Here is a 20,122-nt window from a genome sequence, read left to right on the forward strand (position 1 = left end):
CCATATGTCTTTTTTCACTAATGAGAAAGTTAATTAACAAATTTTACCTAATTAGCCAACTGATCATCATGATTAGCCCCCATACTATGCCCCCCTGGCCGTATATCTCACTTGCACTAACCGCAAAAATGTAGCTTTCACAGTTTTTATGAAAAAATCTGGAAAGTTAGAAAAAAAAAGCACCTTGTATTAGGTGAAGAGGAAAACATCTGCCCTGGCCGCCTCAGAACGACAGGGCACAGAGACAGACACCGAATTCCAAAGCTCCCGTGGCCTTCCCAGACCACTGGCAAGGTTTTAACCAATGGGAAGCGGCAGCAAAATCTCGGTACCTGACCTTTTTTAGCATTAGTTTGTAGGAAAACAGAGGCGTCAGACAGACTGACATCGAATGAAAGGAACGTATCGCCTGTTTTTTCTTTTCTGCTGCTCTCCCTTTTGTCTTTTCCTTGGATTATTCTCTCAGCTGCCAGGAGAATAGACACTGACAAAAAATAAACTTCAATTAAAAACAAGAAATTAAAAAAGAGTGAAGGGTGGCAGCACCAGGCATGACTCCCGTACAGTAAAAAGAAAAATATACCCACATAGTAAATCTATGAATTTATTAAGTAAAAGTAGGAGCATGTTTGTAATACCAGTCTGTGCGGTCCACTCATAACAAACATCTGTTTTAACAGACGCATACGAAGGAAATTTCAAGCAAGGCTTACCACACGTAAATGTCCGTCTCCTTATAAAACAAATTTCCAGATACAACAAATCCATTTTACATCACTCTGGAGCTTTCTATGAATGGGCTGCACCGTTTCCAGCATTTCAGAGGCTGATACTCAAGATATTGATGAAGCTAACATTAAAAAAAAGTGAAAGCCGTTTACAACTCCCTGTAATGCCGAATTAGAGCGCAGCTCTTGAGGAGGAGTAGGGAAGGGTACTGAAGGGGGGTCACGTGACCCCCCCCCCCCCCCCCCCCCCCCCTTCTTGAGGTCACCGAAGGTACCCAAGGTGCTCTTGAAGGACCTCGGGTTCCTTCGGGAAATTTTACCCATACTGCACCGCACGGTTACGCCGACGGCAACGGCGACGCCACTCAAGCCAGGAACGGGCGCCTAAGAGCTGCACTCTAAAAGAAAAGAAATAGTTCTTATAATAGAGGTTCCACAATATCTCCTGTAAGCCATACCACTGGCTTCTTCCAAGTCTCGAAAATAAACAGAAACTCCTGACTCACGGCCTCTCCCTGGTGATGCGACTGAAGGAGTAGCTCGAAGGAGTCTGGGCTGTAGCTGAAGTGGCGCCCCACCAGCTGCATCAGCTTCGAAGCGCTGGTCGAAGCCGCCACGGACAGGAGCGCCTTCAAGGTGGCGGTCTGCATGTCCGCCGATCCACTCACTCGAAGCTACACAGTTTACTCAAACCGCGAGGCTAGCAGCGTGAAAGCGTGGACAAGATTATTGTCCGCGTCTTTTATGCAAAAATGTGGATAAGTCTGTCTTCCATGCTTTCACACTGCCAGCCTTTATACCGCACCACCGTGTTTTACACATGCTTTCAAATCTTTCAGAAATTTACTGATTCAGTGGTTTTTGATGATGCTTAGCAAGTTTCTAATTGAAGCCACATGTTGACTTTCCCTGACTGAAAAGTAAATTAAAGGGGTTTAGTTAATTATCCGACTCATTGTGACGGTTATCACCCTATATTATTTCCCCCTGCCCGCACAGCTCACCTGCACTAAACAGATTAACATAGTAGCTTTGAAGGTCTTTTTTCTTTTTTTAATCAACCTGTAGAACCTTAGAAGAAACACCCTGTGCATTAAAAGTATACTTCAGATTTTGACAGCCTTATACTGCAATATACTGAAAAAATACCTGAAGCACATTTTTTGTTTTGTTTCGTAAGAACACAGGGTTAGTATTTTTTTTGGTTCATATTGTTTTTGCCAAGGTCAGGATCAGTGCCTGAAGCAAACCCTTGCATTGACACGACACATATATTTGGCCACACAAACAAACTCACGAGTGTCAAGTCAAACAAACACCAGATAAAAAAGTGCAATCCTGCTGGATTCGTCGATCAATCGCACGCAGAGCCTGCTACCCCTCGGACAAAGCTTGAACAGACAACGCTTGGACAGAGATAAAATTAACTCGCGTGGCAGGCTAGCGCAGAGCGCTATTGGACAGTTTTATGACAGGGATAGCCCCCGGGGTGGTATTACTGTTGTTTGGGAAGGACAAGCCATAGTCTAAAATTACACTAAAATCAACATTCACAAGTTTAACAATCCAAAAATTTAACGGTGTAATAAAGAACTAAGGTAACGCCAGGTCGGGTTCCCATTAACTTCTCCAAGCCCAGAAAATTGGGAAAACGTTAGATCCGTCGCTACCCCTGCAACGTTGGAGCTATGGTAGCCATTTCATAGTCTTCAAATGTGGTCGTTACTTTAGAGCGGTCACCTTTCAAAAACCATTAAAAAGTCGATCTCGATGTATGCACAAGTTAAAATTGATTGTTGTGGCACACATTTGTGCATCAAGGTAACTTGGTTATCATACCGAGCTGGTTGTCATGTCTCTGACGATACATAGTGCCTGAGGTTCGTCCGTTGTGGGAGCCTGCAATGAGAGAAAAAAAAAAAAAAGAAACCCAAGGTTACATATCCATTTTTTTTTTTCTTTGCGTCATTTTTTAGCGGCAATTAAATGAAGGTGGACTTGGACGGCTCTTGACTTGGTCTTTTTATGGCTCGAACGCGACCTCCTGATGTAGAAATAACGGAGATGAGGGCGAGCTGGCAAACATTCGACGTCTTGAACTCCCGAGACTAGGGACAAAAGCAGACAACACGCACACAGGTCTCAACCAACTTTGGCAGGTCTAGAAATACAGAAATTATCTGCACACTCATTCCACTTCTACGTCAAATGTGCAGCCAAAGTTTTACTCTCTTTTCCTCTTTTCTGTCCAAGAAAAGGAAGGCGACTTCCCATTCTCGGAGTGAGGAAGAGAAAGATTATGGCATCGATTAGAGGCAGGACTCTTATCCAAATAATTCGTGCATTTTCATACTTCGTAGCTAGATTACATTAGATTGATAAAAGGACAGTCTAAAACTGCTTTAACCCAGCCAAGAATGAACATGATGGCAATATGAATAAATTCTTATATGGTTAAAGTTTGCACTCCTTCAGGGTACACTCCAATTGTGCTTGCAAACAGTTAATGCAGCCTAAAGTTAGTCTGCCTCAGCTACTGACTTGTCTCTCAGATGTAGACGAGCAATTTAGCCAGTGCAGTACAACCACTAGGTTGGGGTCTTTAACGTGCACCACGCGGTAGTGATACATGACCGCACACCGGTGGGATGCTCATCCAGATCGAAACAGGCAGGGGTGGGGATTGAATCCAGGATCCCTGGGATTTGCAGCGTGAGCTTTTTCTCCACGTGCTCAGAGCTGGTGTGCAATAACCCACTCGGCTAGGGTATAATCTGATAAGATAAAGGTCCAGTTTTACCGAGATAAAAGGTATCCATGCAGTTGCACACACAGACATACTATAGATTTCAAAACCATAAGTGGGGTTCTGTGTTTTAAACGAAATCCGAAAAACACTTGTCGGGAAATTTTCCCTCAATTCGGATTTATTTGAAAAACTCTGAATTTCGAGGTTACAGCGACAAAATAAACAGCAAAAAATATGGTGTTTAACAACTAAACTTCATAAGAGCACAAGGTGCGTGGTCCTGAAAAGATTCCACTTTAGTTTCCTTCGAAATGTGGAACTACTGACAAAAAGGGGGTTGCATTCTAGCACGTCCAGATTCCTTCAGGACGACGGGTCAGGGTACCCAGACCTTACTTATTTTGTTTTCGAATTTTTAAATTTTATGCAGCAAAATAAACTTAGAATTTCAAGAAATTGTGAATCTAACAAAAAGAAAGTCTGATAAACTCTGAATCCCCAGAGAAAAATAAACTTCGAAAAACACCCTCCGAATCTCACAAGAAATAAACTCCAAAAACACGGAATCCTAAGCATTTTTCACACTTATGGCGTAAGTGTGAAAAATGCCGAAGTTTCAACGGTGCAGTTTTTTTTAAATTTTTTTTTATAAATAATAAATAGTTTGGTAGACTGAGTGCATAGCTCTAAAACAGGTGTTTCAAGGCTAACCAAAGTACAGTAGAAAAAAAAACAAAGTTACATAAAATTAATGAAATTGTAGTTATATGTGTTACATCTTTTCTGCAAACATAATGTAGAATTATGTTTGTGATACATAATTAAAGCCATCAAATTGAAGTAAAGCCAGTAAACTAATGCAACAATGGCTCCTAAACTGTTTTTTTTTTTAATGTAGAGACAAAAATATATAAGAAATATGCTAAAATATTTAAAAAGGTTACCCATCATCATTGCCATAGCCGCCACATAACACGTCTTGTATTGTGCAGTGCAAATGACATTCAATGAGCTTGAGTGCACGTACCGAATATGACAATGATTTGCCCGTGTGATGGAGGTGTAATACACGACATCCAAAGAGTGTATTAACAAAAACGCAAAATATTTTCCACACCTTCCAGAGCATAGATTCTGCATTTTGTTGTTGTAATAACAATTGTGAAAATGGGAAAAGCCCATGCGTAAATATTATCTACCCATACCGGGGGAAAGACTCGCACGGGATGGGGAGACAGGAGTGAAAGAAGAGGGAGGAGAAGGGGAAGGTTGATTTTGATAGTGGTGGCATATTAAGATATTCAAATAGTTAGTTGCAGAATTGGAGGGAGAAGGAATGCCCAAAACCACGTTAAAAAAAAAAAAAAAAACTTTCACTGCAAATGGAGGCAATTATGTTTCTTGCAGTTTACAACTACCACGGTTAAAAAAAAAAAAAAAAAGAAGACGCAGAGGGACTTTCTAATACTGAGGCTCTGCAAGAAGGAGCCGTATTTACACCCCCAGCACTGTTTTGACAAACTGTTGCTGCGTGTGAGCGCACCTTGGCACAAGTTCTCGGTTGGAAATATTGCGTAAGGGTTCTGACCTTTGTGCACAGCCTTGCACATTATTATTATTATTATTATCATTAGAATACTACGAGTGACAACATGGAACCACGAGGTTCCATATAGTGCACTGCTCGCGATCGTGCAACTCACCCTTGACCTATTGCTCCTGTCATGTTGCGGTAGAAATTCACAGAACATGCGAGCAACAGATGTTGTCTAGTGATGATGGGGCAGAACAAGGCAAATTGGTAGGCAAGAATCAGACTAGACTGCCAGGCATTTCATTTCATTGAGGCAACATTTTCTGCCCAAATTCTTTATTCGTGTCTTCGACGGTGTACACCCCACCACCCTATTCAAAGGGTGTTCAGTTCCAAGAGCTACTTTAACAATTTGAGAGAACAATTAAAGAAAATACATGCTGCCCAAAACTTTTCCATTTGACCTTGAGGTGACACTGCACGGTTTGAGCCTTCGTTAAGCAAAAAGAAAGCCGGAAAGGTTTACTTGTAGGGTGACCAGACGTCCCATTTTAAAGCTTCATTTACATCGTCTCGTCGCCCTGCCTCAAAACATTCTGAGGACACTTAAGCACTTATTATGAGTTGTGAATGCAAAAACATGAACGTCTTTTTTCTGCCGTTCTTCCGCTCCCTTAGTTCATCTGCGGTGTAATGGCGTAGACGGTCACGTTTCACTACTGCTGAGGTTGCGGCCACCGCCGACACAGATGCCTCAGACACCGCGATGTTCCTTGGGGCCCAGAGGAACAGAAGCGGCCGCAAACCAAACCCCCCTCTTCCGGCAACGCCTGACACGAGAGCGGCGGCCAAGGCTGCTAACCAAAGGGAAATTTTCCCAGATTAAGGTAATATTCAGGTATATGCGGGAATAAGGGAAATCTTGAGAGTTTGAGGGAAATTTTGGGCATCGTATATATCTGTAAATTTATAGGTCGATTATGATTTTTTTTTCGAGATAACATTGAATTTTAGTGGCTATAAAGGAAGGGACCAGTCAACTCACGGCTGTGCCTTTTCGGAAAAGAAAGAGAGTACAACAAGAGATACTGCGATGTCTGGAGATACAACAAAGGTGCAGACTTACCATGGCTAATAACATTTCGTGAAGTGCCGTGCACGAAATGTTGCTATATGTTATGTTCGAGTTTGAGAACTCTAGCTTGTGTTACACTTCTTTGTTTTGGACTCCCTATTATAAAAAATCGCTAAAGAAGTTATTAAAGCAGCACCATGTTCTAATGACGTGCATAACATCTAAGGCGAAGATAGGGTTTCATTCGTCCGTTTGAATATCACGGTAACATTTTTCCTCGCTAGATTTGCTTTGACCACTCTTTTGGTCCGATAAACTCATTTTTGCGAAACGCATGTGAGGCATAAAGGTTACATAACATATCTCTCATTGTAAAAATGGCAGTGAGGTAGAAAACAAGGATTATTTAGTTTTATATAATTATTTGGGCCAGCGAGATAAATGTCGGCAAAAATAGGGAAATTTCAGGCGTCCGCAAGGGAAATTTTGACTTTCCATGTTGGCAGCCCTGGCAGTGGTTGAGCATGCTCCGCCCTCTCCTTTTTACCGGCATGCGGGCCGCAGTGCCAGGAAGAGGGCTTCTCTGTGGGGTGGCATTTCTTGGAACTATGACGTGTCGCGGCCAATGGCTATCTAGCAGCCGTTTCGCTGGGAATTTCTTGGACATCTTTTGCGGCTACAGACGCCATCGGGAGAAGGGGAATTTCTTGCACTTTTTCGCGCTTACAGACGCCGCTGGCTTTGCTCCATGGGACGTTCGCATTAAAAAGCCTAATGTCCAATTCTAGTGGGAATGTGCAGCTGCGAAATCAGTACGAAACAAATAAACGAAAATCGAAAGTTTTTTTTTTTTTTTAGAGACATAATTTTATAAGAATAAATATACCGTAAAATAACGCCGAAGTGCCCACTTGGTTCAAGCGTCCACTGTTAACATTTCCCAAACTTGGAAATTCTGCAAATTATACATTAAAGGGGGACCAGCAGAAATATTTTTTCCCCTGGCAGAAAGTCCTCCTCGCCCTCTTTCTTTCTTGTATTGTAGCACGGCGAGGCGAGGGCAAAGGTCCCCTTTTGCGCCGGCTTCTTCTGAGAGGATAAGCCAAGAAAATCCCCTTTCTGAGCGACGGGCGATGGGTGCGGCCGCAGCGACCTTGTGACTTACAGGTATCTTCAGCTTCTATCGCGTAATCTGCCCTATTTTTTGGCTCTCGCCAAGCCTAGCCCCTCGGGTGTAGGTTTTACGGAGCTGCAAGGCTGCGCCTTCGCAGTCACCAATTTCGAGCTGTCGAAGTTCTTTGGTTTAGCCAGTGGCAAAGTAAACGCATAGTTGGGAGCGGCGATGCATCCCCGCACCCCTTGAAGGAACGTTTCATAGATATTCTCGGTTGATCAAGGAGCTCAGCACACATGCGCGAGATGTGGTGACTTGAATATGTAAGGATGACTTACATCTTCACAAAACATTCCATCTTAAAAAAAAAAGCACTTATCACGCTCAAACCTGCCTCAAATTGGGATCGATAGAAAAGAAAACGATGTACCAGGTGCGGGCATCTTGTAGAAGGTCTTTGTTTTCTAGCAGCAAGCACAAATTATTGAAAAACTTTAGCAGACTATGTTTTCAGGCCAGGCTATATTTAGCGGGAGCTCGTGCCGCCACTTCGATGCATTCTCTGAAGCGCGCACCTGATGTGGCAGCGGGCCTTTGAAAACAATTTACTAAAATGCCCAATTGTGTGCCTAACTCACAGAACATGATGGCCAGCAAAATGTATAAGATTCGTATTTACACATTCCCAACAACCACCTGAGGTGAGAAGGCATCAAGGGTGGATTCAATATACCCATGTACGGTTATGTACGGTTATTTCCCATGTACGATTATGGAGCCGTACATGGGAAATAGAATCCCAGCGTGCTTACGTTCGCTCCAATTTCCAGTTCTGGCGAGAAGCTAATGCGCAGCACTCCCCCCCCCCCCCCTCTCCCGGTAAAATGGAAAGTCTACACCGCTGCCCTACGCCACGCAGTTAGCACGAACAAACTATCGCCGGTGTTTCCCACTTTTTTTTTCTTGTTAGAAGTGAATGATGTTTAGGAAACTGTTAATGCGAGTATCCCACCTAAACGGTAGATTTTAGTGCGAGCCAATACATTGCCGGGGAAAATAGCAAAAAGCGCCGATGTCGTGTTTGCGCTAGCAGTGTCGCGTAATGTATGCATACCGCTGCACAATCAACGCTAACTGAGTGAATCAGTAAATTTAGTGGCCCTCCAAAAACTGGTGTTATTTTGTTTTGTTTTTATGGTTGAAAAGTTGTTATTTTTATACAAGCAATTCCGTAAAGTGTGCTTCCACTGGGCACCAACTTACGAGGCATCAATTTGTTCTTATACACTAAATTCTGCATGGCCCTTGCTTAAAAATGCCAATATTTCGTTCGTGCTAGCTGTTTCACGCAGTAAGAAGACCAGTTTATTGCTCGAACATTTAAACAAGGCCTTTCTTACATTAAATAGACATTTTGCGAGTACACTCTATTACTGGTGGTTCATAAAATAATCTATGTTGTTTATTTGGTGGAAAGGAAGTGATGGTGAGGGGAGGGGGAATTTAATACAAAAGATGACTCTAGGGAACCTCGAACTTTATAAATATTTCTCACAACCTATAATCCTGAGCTAATTAAATCACTTTTGCTTTGTGTGTTTCAGAACTTGTTAAAAGTCGCGCAAAGGCCAAGAGGAGCGAAAAGTTAGATGCTCCTGTTCATTTGAGCAAGAAGCGTGATGGATCCTTTTCTTTTCCATCGATCCAAATTAGAGGCAAGTTTGAGGTGATAAGTCGTTTTTTTGAAGATGGAATGTTTTGTGAAGATGTAAGTCATCCTTACATATTCAGGTCACCACATCTCGCGCATGTGTTTAGAGCTCCTTGATCAACCGAGAATATCTATGAAACGTTCCTTCAATGTGTGCGGGGATGCATCGCAGCTCCCAAGTATGCGTTTACTTTGCCACGTGCTAAACCAAAGAACTTCGACAGCTCAAATTCGGTGACTGCGAGGGCGCAGCCTTGCAGCTCCCTAAGACCAACCCCCGAGGGGCTAGGCTTGGCAAGAGCCAAAAAATAGGGCAGATTACGCAATAGGAGCTGAAGATACCTGTAAGTCAGGAGGTCGCTGCTGCCGCACCCATCGCCCGTCGCTCAGAAAGGGGATTTTCTCGGCTTATCCTCTCAGAAGAAGCCGGCGCAAAAGGGGACCTTTCCCCTCGCCTCGCCGTGCCACAATACAAGAAAGAAAGAGGGCAAGGAGGACTTTCCGCCAGGTTGAAGAATATTTCTGCTGGTCCCGCTTTAAGCACCCAATCTGACCAGACAAGCACCCATGTCTAGAGTAACCCAGTGTTCAGTGAAAGTGGGATGTATGCTCCCCGGTATTTTTACGGTACTTTGAAAATGTCACCTCCCATATAGCACAATTTTGAGCTCTTTCCCTTGCTACACCTGCCCATAAATCTTTCAGACTTCTTGTGGTGCTACTGAACTTATTATGTTAGTTACTACCAAGAGCAGTTTGGTTTTAACGATGAAACAGTGTGTAAAAGTGGCGACGAAAGTCATTTGTCCGACTCTGGAACAATATGTGTTTCTACGGTTAATTGACTAGCAGCACAATTTTTCTTTTACATTATCATCATCACTCCTTCCCACCCCCCCCCTAGTGTCCCATTTTGTACCCCAAGAATTATGGTAACCCTACACAGGGTATGCAGAGGTAAATACAAACATGACCAAACTTCTGTGGGGAGTATGTTGCTTCTAGCTGGCCACGGTTTTTGCTGAGTTCTGAGGACACGCAGTGAGTAATGCATACTTAAAAAGTCCCACCGCCGAGGACTAACTCTGGTACCTCCCGAAATTTACTTATACAGGATCAACATGTCTTCCTGGTTCCATGGGTGAAAAGGAAGAGCACTTGATACTAAAAAAAATGACAAATCTGTCGAAGGTATTGTGACCACATCTTCATGACCTATTCGAGCCACCTGGTCCATATACCTGATAACGACCTAAAACATACAAGTCCTCAAATCCCCTCAACTACTTCGTAACGGTACGACATTGGCGGTGAGCACCTACCTCCCCCAGCCGCCGAAGATATGCAACGATCTTCCCCGCAGGGGTCGCCAAGCTGTGTCTTCGTTTTAGCATTCTTCAGAAAGTTTTTATTACGCTTCCTTTAGCGTGATGTGAGTCTCTGTAATGCCCAATCTTTTTATGTTTTGACTTGCTTGCTTTTGTAGTCAAAGTTTCTTTCCCAGAGCGCTGTGTCAGCTTGTATTCCTATGTGCCGTTGTGGCCCATATATTGTACGGAGATGGTCGGTCGACATGCCGCTGTGGCGGCATCCTCGCGTTGTGCCAATCGTTGGCAGCACATATAAGTAGGCAAGCACCGTCTGCTAAAATACAATCACCAAAACTCGGCGGTAGCGATGGTGTCCCTCGTCTCGAAAGGGCATCACCTGTGACATTTTTTTTGTGCCGAAATTACAAGCATTATGCATGTATCTGACACCGAACAACTTGCGCTTCAAAGCAAACATTCGGTAAAAATGACTCAATAACGTCATGTGCAAGGCGACTACATTTAGGATACCGCAAGCTGTTTAGTATGAAGGACAAAAAATATTTGAAGACCATTTTGTAGCCTTTGCAAGGAAGCTGTCACATGCTGAGCAATGTAACAATTAACTATACACTTGTAGGTAAATGCTTCACATGAAAACCATAATATCTGCTTAGCTTATTATACAGGTAAATGCAAGTTTCTACTCCACCGACGCAACACCAGCTCCTCAGTGGCGTTGAATGCTCGGTCTGAACTGCATTCCGTCACCTGGCAATGTTACAAAAGCCAAGTGCGCGATTCAGACCACAACAAGAGTAAGTCAAGTAAGAAAAAAAAAGAAGAAAAAATATAAAAAGAAAGAAAGCGCTCCCACATATTATCACACTGTGCCTCGCCGCCCCCACTGTTTCTCAAGACTTCCTCCCACCCATTCTCAAACCTTTTCGAATGCAACTCGGTGTGAGTGAGGGGAGCTTTTTAAACCGGCTAAAAATATATCAGAGGTGTCCCATTTTTGGCAGTCTTTCCACCTCACACAGGCTGAGAAAGGGTACGAGATGGGGGTGAGGGATCTTTTAGTCGCTTGTTGGAGATTTCAGAGCGACAAGTGTCTCAATCTTTTATACGAATCACCTTAGACGTTGCACTCGTACTGTGTCGTCCTCCTGACACGTGAGGTATCCACTACGAGCATACGAGCTCGCGAGATTCTTGTTCATTCATCGCAGTACAGGCGAGGTGTCTGGACTCCGAAAAAAATAAAACTTTCGGCGCAATCGGTTTTCTAAATACGGTGTTCGCAAACCTAGGATCGCTATCGTTTACGCCGCCGTTCACAAACCGGGAGACCACACTCAAAATAAACAGGAGGAAAAAACTACGAATGGGGTTTCCATAACCTAAACATAGCAGCCAAGTCCAGCTAGAGTTGTATAACCGATGACGGCGCTATCCAGACGTTACAGCGTCTAGCTGAGCCCGTATTCGGTTACACGAGCACGTCCAACCCGTGCGGGTAAGTCTAAATGTCCAAAGTAAGCGTTTGAGTGAGATGTCAAGAGCTCAAGGGCCGCATAAAATGCCTAGGCGAGCACTACGCTCGCAGCCTCTGCTGCGTTGTGTCGAGATCTTTCGTGGTGCGCGAGAAATGGTCCGAAAAACACTTGCCTCGTCCGGCAAAGGCTGCGCGGATTCTCCGGGCGTCATCTCAAACTCGGTTTTCGGCGACTTTGTAATACTTATTTTTTTTTGGAACGGTTGTATCCTAGCCGAGGCTGACTGTCCGAAACTCAAGGCATGATATTCCCAGCAGTTGATGCCATTGCTGAGACGAACTACCAGCCTGTTTTAGGGAAGAAAATAAGCCGGCACGTGATTGGTGAGCTAAGAGAAATTACGTCATAGATCGAGTCTGTGAGCCAATCGGGATGCGCAACACATCGTGCCGTGTGCAGGCAAGGTGCATCTGCGATGGTTTTAATAATTTACCGAGGGTTAATTAATATTTTAGAAATTATTTCGACGGGCTTATATTGTTTAGTAATACAACTAAAGGTATTCTTTTATACATTTTGTATATAATTTTACGTTTCATATATCAATACGACAATCACGTCTGGCAACCACAAAAAAGTCACATGACTTCGCTTTCTTCGTTTTTCGTTCTTTCGCTTCAGTTCTTTTCGTGTGATCGGCGGCAAACTGAGAAGTCATCATGAGGTTCGTATCCAGTGCAATCTTCGAATATTTAGCGATTAAAATTAGGATTTTAAATTTCATTGAGTACTTCGATGCCCGTATATTCCTTGGGAACTTGTAGTTTGATGCATATCTTACGTTTCGTCCTTAAAATGACTTCGTACACCAGCCCGCACCACTGGGATTGCAACCCTCGAACGATGTTTTTATCACCTCGTTCAAGTAACATGACTTGTGTGTGAATATTCCGGTGTCTGCTTGAAGTTCCTAATGTGTTTTCCTAGATCTTTAAAGCTGTCGATTGAAGGATTACAGATTTAATGGTCGAATTCTTGTTGCGAGGCTTAGCGTTAGTGCTGCTCGATTTTCGCATGACTCTGAAAGATAATATATATATATATATATATATATATATATTTAAATTTGCACAGCCTATTAGTTTGATTAAGGTGTGCTTAAATTCATCAGCTAGTGCTCTTTATTATTTTTTTCGTGCGGGTCGGTTATTGTATTGGATGAACCCGTGCACGCGTTCATCCAATTTTTCGTCAAAAAGTTCTGAGATCCGCTGAAAAACTAAGGTTACCGTAGTGTGTGCAGTAACCTTTACTTTCGTTTTGAATGCTTGCACGCCGATCTCGTCTGCAGCTCCAAGGTGAGCCGTGACATGCTCTATGACTGCGTCAACGCCCTGCTGGAGAGCTCGGCCAAGCGCCACCGCCATTTTCTGGAGACGGTGGAACTGCAGATTGCCCTCAAGAACTACGACCCCCAGAAGGACAAGCGTTTCTCGGGCACCGTCAAGTAGGCTCTCCTGACCACCTGCCCGCTCGCCGTGACCGCCCACTCCACAATCACCTGAACTGCACAGGCTCTGCCACTGTTAGCAGGAAAGGTCCAAGTCGGATTGCACAGTCCCGCCCGTAGCGTACTGAAAACGGAGCTAGCTGCTTTGCACATGGATCGGTGGGAATGACTTGAGCCCTGGGCTATGGTGCCCCAATATGATGGAGGCTTATGGAGAAACGGCGAGGGTTAGGTTGCTTTGGGGATGGCGTTTGCCAGACGGGACTGTGCATCTGTGGACGGCTTGTGGCGTAGCCTGGAGCACGACAGGAAGCCGGCTGCTGGCTGGCGGACCCGTACCCAGGGTCTTTAAAATCAACTGGGGAGGTGTTTTGCTTCGGCAGCACCATTACTAAGTGCAGTTTGGTTGGCGCCTGAAGAGGACGTCTTGGTTCTCGGCACGAACCGTATGTACTGCCGTTCTGTGGGGCGCTCAAATTTGTTTGGAGTTTGAATTGCTTTCTGTATTGAACAAGCTGCTATAAGTGGCAATCTCCTCCGATCGTTGCGGGGTTGCCGAGGTAGACTAAACTAATAGATTGCTCATACATTCGCTTAGCTTTCTTGTCACTTTACCTTGCGAGCTTCGTGCGGTTTGGTGCAACAACTTCTCTAGTCAAGAGGGAAGTATGAATTATAATGTCAGTTCAGTTGCGCCACTTACAGCGTGCTTCCATTACCATAAATGACTCTTCAGCTTCTTGTGAGCCTGAAGCATGCATGTGCAGTCGAAGAACGGTGGAAGACAGTGAGCGTGCACTGGAGTCTGGTGATAGAGAGATGCCCCGCCGTCCTCGCATTGTCTGTGTCTAGTCCTTTTTGTAACTGGTAGAACGCTAGTCAGTACGTGTTGAGGCAGCATTCTGACTGCGCCCGTTTACCTCCTTCCAGGCTGAAGCACATTCCTCGGCCAAAGTTCCAGGTGTGTGTCTTGGGAGACCAGCAGCACTGCGACGAGGCCAAGGCCAACAACCTGCCATGCATGGACACTGAGGCCCTCAAGAAGCTCAACAAGAACAAGAAACTGGTAAAAAAGCTCGGTAAGTTTTCGGCTTGCCCGTTCGCGCCAACATGTCCCTGTGTGATGAACAAATCTCAAACTGCATGTATTACCTGAACTGCCATGATAGAGAAGCCACGACCCTGATTGTTTCTCGGTCACTGTACTGTTCTGCTTGTCGGGCTCGCGGTGGGGGTGACGTTTCCCTCTCTTGTCCCTGCAGCCAAAAAGTATGACGCCTTCATGGCGTCGGAGTCGCTGATCAAGCAGATCCCCCGTCTGCTGGGTCCCGGCCTGAACAAGGCTGGCAAATTCCCCACCCTTCTGACTCACAACGAGTCCATGATGGCCAAGCTGGATGAAGTCAAGGCTACCATCAAGTTCCAGATGAAGAAGGTGGGTTTATGCCTTTAGGTTTCACATTTCGATGTTGCTCCAGGTCTTGGCTTATCCAAAAGCATCGATGCGATATGGACCTTGTATAGCCCATGTTTCTGCAAGCTGTCCGTCCTTACAGGAAGTCTTGAATCCAAGTTGTCTAGAAGGTCACGGTCACACTGTTTCAAATATTTCTTCAAGCTAAGGTTATAGCGAGTCTAGACTGCAGGGGTATCTGTATATTGGCTGTGTCCTCTAGGCTCGAGTGACCAGTCTATGGTACTCTTACATGATGAATTTAGCACTGGGCAATGAATCAGCCTGATTACATGTGCAAACACTGATATCTTGATGATCTTCCTTGAAGGTGGTAATCCGTGGGATGTGTGCTGAGGAGGAATGGTTGCTTCTTGCAGGTGCTTTGCCTGGCTGTGGCTGTGGGCAACGTGAAGATGAGCCCAGACGAGCTGGCCCAGAACATCAACCTGGCCATCAACTACCTGGTGTCCCTGCTGAAAAAGAATTGGCAGAACATCCGCTCCCTGCACATCAAATCCACCATGGGCCCACCCCAGCGCCTCTACTAGGAGCAAAGCTCATTAAAAGTGCATCCCTTTTTGGACTTCGTGCTTCTCTTGTGCCGTTTTTTTTTTTCTTTTTCCCTGGAAGAGGCAACTCTGGTCTCCCAACAATCCTGCTTCTGGTCAGAAATGACTGGTGACCCATACTTGCAGGGTATTTGTCAGAAATTGCAGGGGAACTTGTCCCTTATTCTTCTGGGATGAGTATCATTGAGCTTGTCTGTATTTCACAGTTCCATGTAAGTGAGGGCATTGCAAGAAATTTGGAGAGTTCAATACACTTCACATAAGGTTGGGGTGTAAATGGGGAGCTGGTGGTGAAACATTTCACTAAAACCCCCAAGGCTGACAAGAAGGGAGGGATGAACATCAAATCTCAAAAGTTCTCCAGTAAACACGTGTGGTTATGCTACAGTGCAGTACAACAGGAATTGTGGAAAAGGTAGGAGGCACTTTGTGTAGTTCCTACCAGGTGGTCCAGGTGCTCCTTTTGAGATTGGGCCAGAGCACCTCTGCCAGCGACGAGCCTGTGCCAGGTGCCAGGTGTGGCTGTTTTTGATCTTGGCGGTTCATTAGTGTTGCAACGTCTTCGACTTATTAGCTTCGTCCAAATTTGCACGGTGCAGAAAGTTTATAGGTTAGTGAATTTCCGGTCGTATCTGAGTAGATACATCGAAAGTACACTGTCCTACACTTTTCTATTTCGGTGCAGGTAAATCGCACAAAGCTATGTTTCAAGCTTGAACAATGTTGCTATTTTGTCTTGGTGCAACGCAGTGCCGCAAATGTAGAGAGTTTGGCCATTCGTTGAGAAGTATAGGGGACAAATGAGGAGGCGCCATTGGCCCAAAGCGGGCTGGACGGGTTCCAGGGCGTCTTCAGAAATTCGAATGTGACCAACCAGAAGCCAGAAATAATACCCTGGCGGTGGTTGCGAAAAACAAACCTGATAACTGCATTGGAGTAACTCTCGATGGCTGAAAATATGGTACACGTGATGTTTCAATCACGCTCATCCGAAATGATGGTGGAAGAGTGCGACTAGGGGAATGATTGACATGATCCGTACTCCAAGCGTCCAGGGCCGGGAATCTGCCGTCCGAACGGTCACACACTGTCCACGCAGAACAGAGTTGCGCGGCGTATTCGTTTCTTACATCTTTCTGCATGATCATGATCAAAACAACACGGGCACCCTATTTTTAACCACGAAGAGTTACTACACTTCACTCTTACGCGCTTATTAAAAGCATATACGAACATAGACTTTTGATCAGAACTGTTTGCCGCTACCACCGCTAGGGGATTCTTTTCGGCTTCTGGTTGGTCAAGAAAGCATGCCAAGCCCTCTTTCCGACTCTGCCGCACGCCCTGACTCGGCCCGCGCCTCCCATTGACCAAACTCTACATATACGGCTCTGGTGCAACGTAGACATATACATTACTAATGTTAGCTCTGGATGGATGGATTGCTGGCTAGCAAGCCTGCCTAGCCTTGCGAGGCACCCAGAGTATCTCATCTTTTCGCTAATAAAGAGCATTATTATTATTCTGCCGTGTTCAGTTATATGCCATAATATATGTGTGTACCACTCGCCTTTATTAAAGAATGTAGAAAAATATGTTTCGAAACACAGCGTTTAGATGGTGTTTCTCCCCACCCTATGGAACACAGTTCATACGTGAAAATCTAGATGGGGCTTCGAACGACGGGAGGCGAACTGAAGTGAGTGGGGGGGGGGGTACACCCTTCCGTGGGAGTTCCACAACTGAGGTAATCTAGTAACTTTGGCTGTGGCGCACTTTGGACCAGACAACAACCAGCAGCTATGACTTGCAAAGGGACGACGTTTTCGCCGACTACTACATTCTATCTAGGGCTTAGAGAGATATGGGACATATGCTGAAACGACACACTCTGCAGAACACCGCCTCACACCCACACCATCCGCCATTCCGGTCCCCTCCCGCAATGCAGCTTGGATCCAACAAGGCCACCCCTGAAGTGCCATTGCGGTACTCTGCCTCGCAAGTGGAGCATGTACGCACAAGTATGAAAACAAGGAAAGAGATTTAACATACCACATCCCTGATGGTTTTTGCTACCAAAAATGTATTTTCTTTCTTTGTTTTACTGAGATTGCGCGCAGTAGGACTGTCAAAAGCACATATGTTCGGAATCAAAGTTCAGATGATACATAAAACTAGATGCAATAGTCACTGACACGGCGAGAAGGGCAGGGAGGTTTTTCAGCTGTCCCTCCACCAGCTCAAGCTTCCAATCCAACCAACGTTACTAGAACCCCTCAGTTGGGAAACTGCCATAGAGCCTGCTTTGAAAAAGTGGCTCCAATCCGTACTCGAGGACCGAGCTAATGGCGATCGCAACGCCGCCATTTCTTCCGCAGCATCCATTCCGGGAACTGCACGGCTGTACATTGTGTCGGGCAAGGGCCGGTGGCGCCATCTCGTAGGGCAATCTCGCAGTAGCTACGTAAAGCAACTTTCATGTTTCAACTTGTCGCTAAAGGGTGGCGCTGTTATTGTATTTAGCTCGGTCTCGGTGGACGCCAGCGGTTCAGGTTTCAAGGGTGAGTTTCCCAACTGAAAGTTTTAGTAACTTGAATTCAACCTTTGATAACGCTTCAGCGGCAACCAATTGATAAAAGACTACAAGGGTGTGCTGGAGGGTCGAAAAACTCTCCTGCTTAGTTTTAGAGATGTTTTATAAACCTCGTTTACCGACGCCAGATCAAGTGTCTAGAAATTGCTGCAAGACAATAAGATTGTTTCTGGCCTTCCAAAGTAATTAGTTTTTTTTAATATATGACATTAAAATGAGAGTTCTGTGGTGCCAATCTTTAATTGTTTACTGTTAGCCATAGGCATCTTCCATTATGGTTGGTGGCGTAGATGAATAAAACTATCATCTTTTGCCTCGTCCGCATACATTGAGCTGCTTATTGTTACGAATCAAGAAAAAAGCAGGCCGAGACTAGAACGTACATAAAAGAAAAAAGTTTAGAAACAAACTTGGTACAACTTCGTGTACCGAGCGTTACCGAGCGCGGTAACGCGTTGGCATCGCATCTCTCGCACGAAGCGCGGTCGCTGGTTTACATGGAGTATTTGCCGGGCGGGTCACTGGTTTCGTGTTCTTGCCGCTACCAAGATGGTGGACGTAGTTCTCGGCACGCTACTAGATGGCGCTCTACATTTCGCATTTTAGGGTTGTTTGGGGGATTATTTGTATTTATTTTAAATTTCAAAAATTCCTAAAATACAAAAAAAAAAAAAAAAAAAAAAAAAAATTAAACCCCGAATTTCCGAGAGTTGTTAATCTAGCAAACATAAACTTCGATTATCTTCGAATATTTAGCGAAAAAAAAAACTAAAAAAAAAAAAAAAAAAAAAAAAAAACCTTTCGAATGTTATGAAAAACAAACTCCGGAAACGCGGAACCTTAAAATATCAGTGTTTATGCATTTTATTTGTTGCCAAATCAATATAATCTTATTAGGCGGGGCTTTGGGGTGTTTCCAAGACAGAAAAAACCAGTCAGGCTCTTTGGAGGGAGACATGTTCGCACACCTCGCACGGCAATAAAAGAAGAACTGCCGAAACCCGGGATCGAACCAGGGACCTTTAGATCTTCAGTCTAACGCTCTCCCAACTGAGCTATTTCGGCGATATTCATCGACCAACGGGATGTTACCTCGTCGGTTTCATGGAATCACTGACGACATTTCGTGTCGAGCAGTAATGTTCCACCAAAACCGGAGATTCAGACAGGGACATTTAAATTTTAGTGTAATAGTATCCTACTGAGGTCTTTTTTTTAAATTTATTGGCAAACTGTGACAGGGAGCAATAAATAACTACATTAACGTTAAAATACAGACAACCGCGCTTAGAATCTTGAAAGGGTTTCAGGTTCATGGGTACGTTTTCCGATCACAGGAATCGCCTTCGTAGCTTCCACACCTCATCCACGTTTCGTTTGGACTCACCAAAATATTCTCCAACAGGCCTGGCGTAAATATTCGGATGTCAGACGGCATTTTGGCACCTCCGTATGTACAAGTATGTAAACAAGGAAACACATCCCTGATTGTCTTTGCTACCAAAAAATGTATTTTCTTTCTTTCTTTGTTTTACTGAGATTGCGCGAGGTAAGACTTTCAAAAGCACACATGTTCAGAATCGAAGTTCAGTGACACATAAAACTAGATGCAATAGTCACTGACACGACGAGAAGGGCAGGGAGGTTTTTCAGCTGTTCCTCCTCCAGCTCAAGCTTCCAATCCAACCTTCGATAACGCTTCGGCGGCAACCAAAGCACGATAAAGGGCAACAAGCGCCGCGTGCTGGAAGGTCGGGTGACGCTTCGGAGTTATCGGAAGCGGTCAGCAGCGTTTCAACACTCCAACGTAATCCACTTTTAGTTATAAGGGGCCTAACGGTCGCGTTGCGACGTTCAGGCGTAATCCGTGTTTAGTCGTGCAGCGACTGCTAGTCGTAGTGGGATGATGTTGAAAGAAACGCCCCGCCGTTTTCGTCCTGTTCGTGACCATAATAATGGCCAGTGACCAGTAAGGTTCTGTGTACTGTATTTTAGAGAGCGCGTTTGTGTCCGTGTTCTGTCCTTTATGTGTAATTCTTTCGTGAAAATTTAGGGTTCTGTGTTTTCAAATAAATCCGAAAACGATTTCACAGCTAAAAGGTTTAATCATTAAATTTTCAAAAAAAGAGAAGTACGAAGGCAAAATAAAAACGAAAAAGTACGATAAATTCGGTCAGAGCACAGGGCTAGTGGTCCCGAAAAGAGGCCACCTTACTTTCAAATCTGGAACTTTTGACGAAAAGGGGACGAAAAGGATTGTTCACGACAATT

At 44.6% G+C, this 20,122-nt stretch overlaps 2 protein-coding genes and 1 non-coding gene across 3 annotated transcripts in view; 1 reads left to right on the forward strand and 2 right to left on the reverse strand.

Annotated features, from left to right (window-relative positions):
- LOC115309616 (ubiquitin carboxyl-terminal hydrolase 47) overlaps positions 1 to 12,120 on the reverse strand; it is a 78,164-nt gene extending 66,044 nt beyond the window's left edge. The window contains exons 1-3 of the mRNA XM_029967884.4: positions 11,893 to 12,120; positions 2,568 to 2,627; positions 1,235 to 1,372 (exon numbers count right to left, since the gene is read on the reverse strand). Coding sequence (XP_029823744.2) covers positions 1,235 to 1,372; positions 2,568 to 2,627; positions 11,893 to 11,931 — 237 coding nt within the window. The 5' untranslated portion in view covers positions 11,932 to 12,120. The remainder of the gene's footprint in view (positions 1 to 1,234; positions 1,373 to 2,567; positions 2,628 to 11,892) is intronic.
- A 241-nt stretch (positions 12,121 to 12,361) lies between these two features.
- LOC8024240 (60S ribosomal protein L10a-2) lies at positions 12,362 to 15,269 on the forward strand. Its single transcript, XM_002404729.4, has 5 exons — positions 12,362 to 12,444; positions 13,072 to 13,227; positions 14,161 to 14,309; positions 14,493 to 14,665; positions 15,064 to 15,269. The coding sequence occupies exons 1-5, from the start codon at positions 12,440 to 12,442 to the stop codon at positions 15,232 to 15,234; spliced, it is 654 nt and encodes a 217-aa protein (XP_002404773.1). The 5' UTR covers positions 12,362 to 12,439; the 3' UTR covers positions 15,235 to 15,269.
- A 3,574-nt stretch (positions 15,270 to 18,843) lies between these two features.
- Trnaf-gaa lies at positions 18,844 to 18,916 on the reverse strand. The gene has a single exon. It is a non-coding gene; the product is annotated as a tRNA-Phe (tRNA).
- Positions 18,917 to 20,122: the final 1,206 nt, after the last annotated feature.

Source organism: Ixodes scapularis, unplaced genomic scaffold (genome assembly GCF_016920785.2).
Source record: "Ixodes scapularis isolate PalLabHiFi unplaced genomic scaffold, ASM1692078v2 PGA_scaffold4__175_contigs__length_147842914, whole genome shotgun sequence".
Classification (NCBI taxonomy): domain Eukaryota; kingdom Metazoa; phylum Arthropoda; class Arachnida; order Ixodida; family Ixodidae; genus Ixodes; species Ixodes scapularis.

Coding starts and splice junctions, on each gene's coding strand:
- LOC8024240 (XM_002404729.4), top strand. Junction 14,310..14,492: donor GAAACTGGTAAAAAAGCTCG/GTAAGTTTTCGG, acceptor TTGTCCCTGCAG/CCAAAAAGTATGACGCCTTC. Junction 14,666..15,063: donor TCAAGTTCCAGATGAAGAAG/GTGGGTTTATGC, acceptor TGCTTCTTGCAG/GTGCTTTGCCTGGCTGTGGC.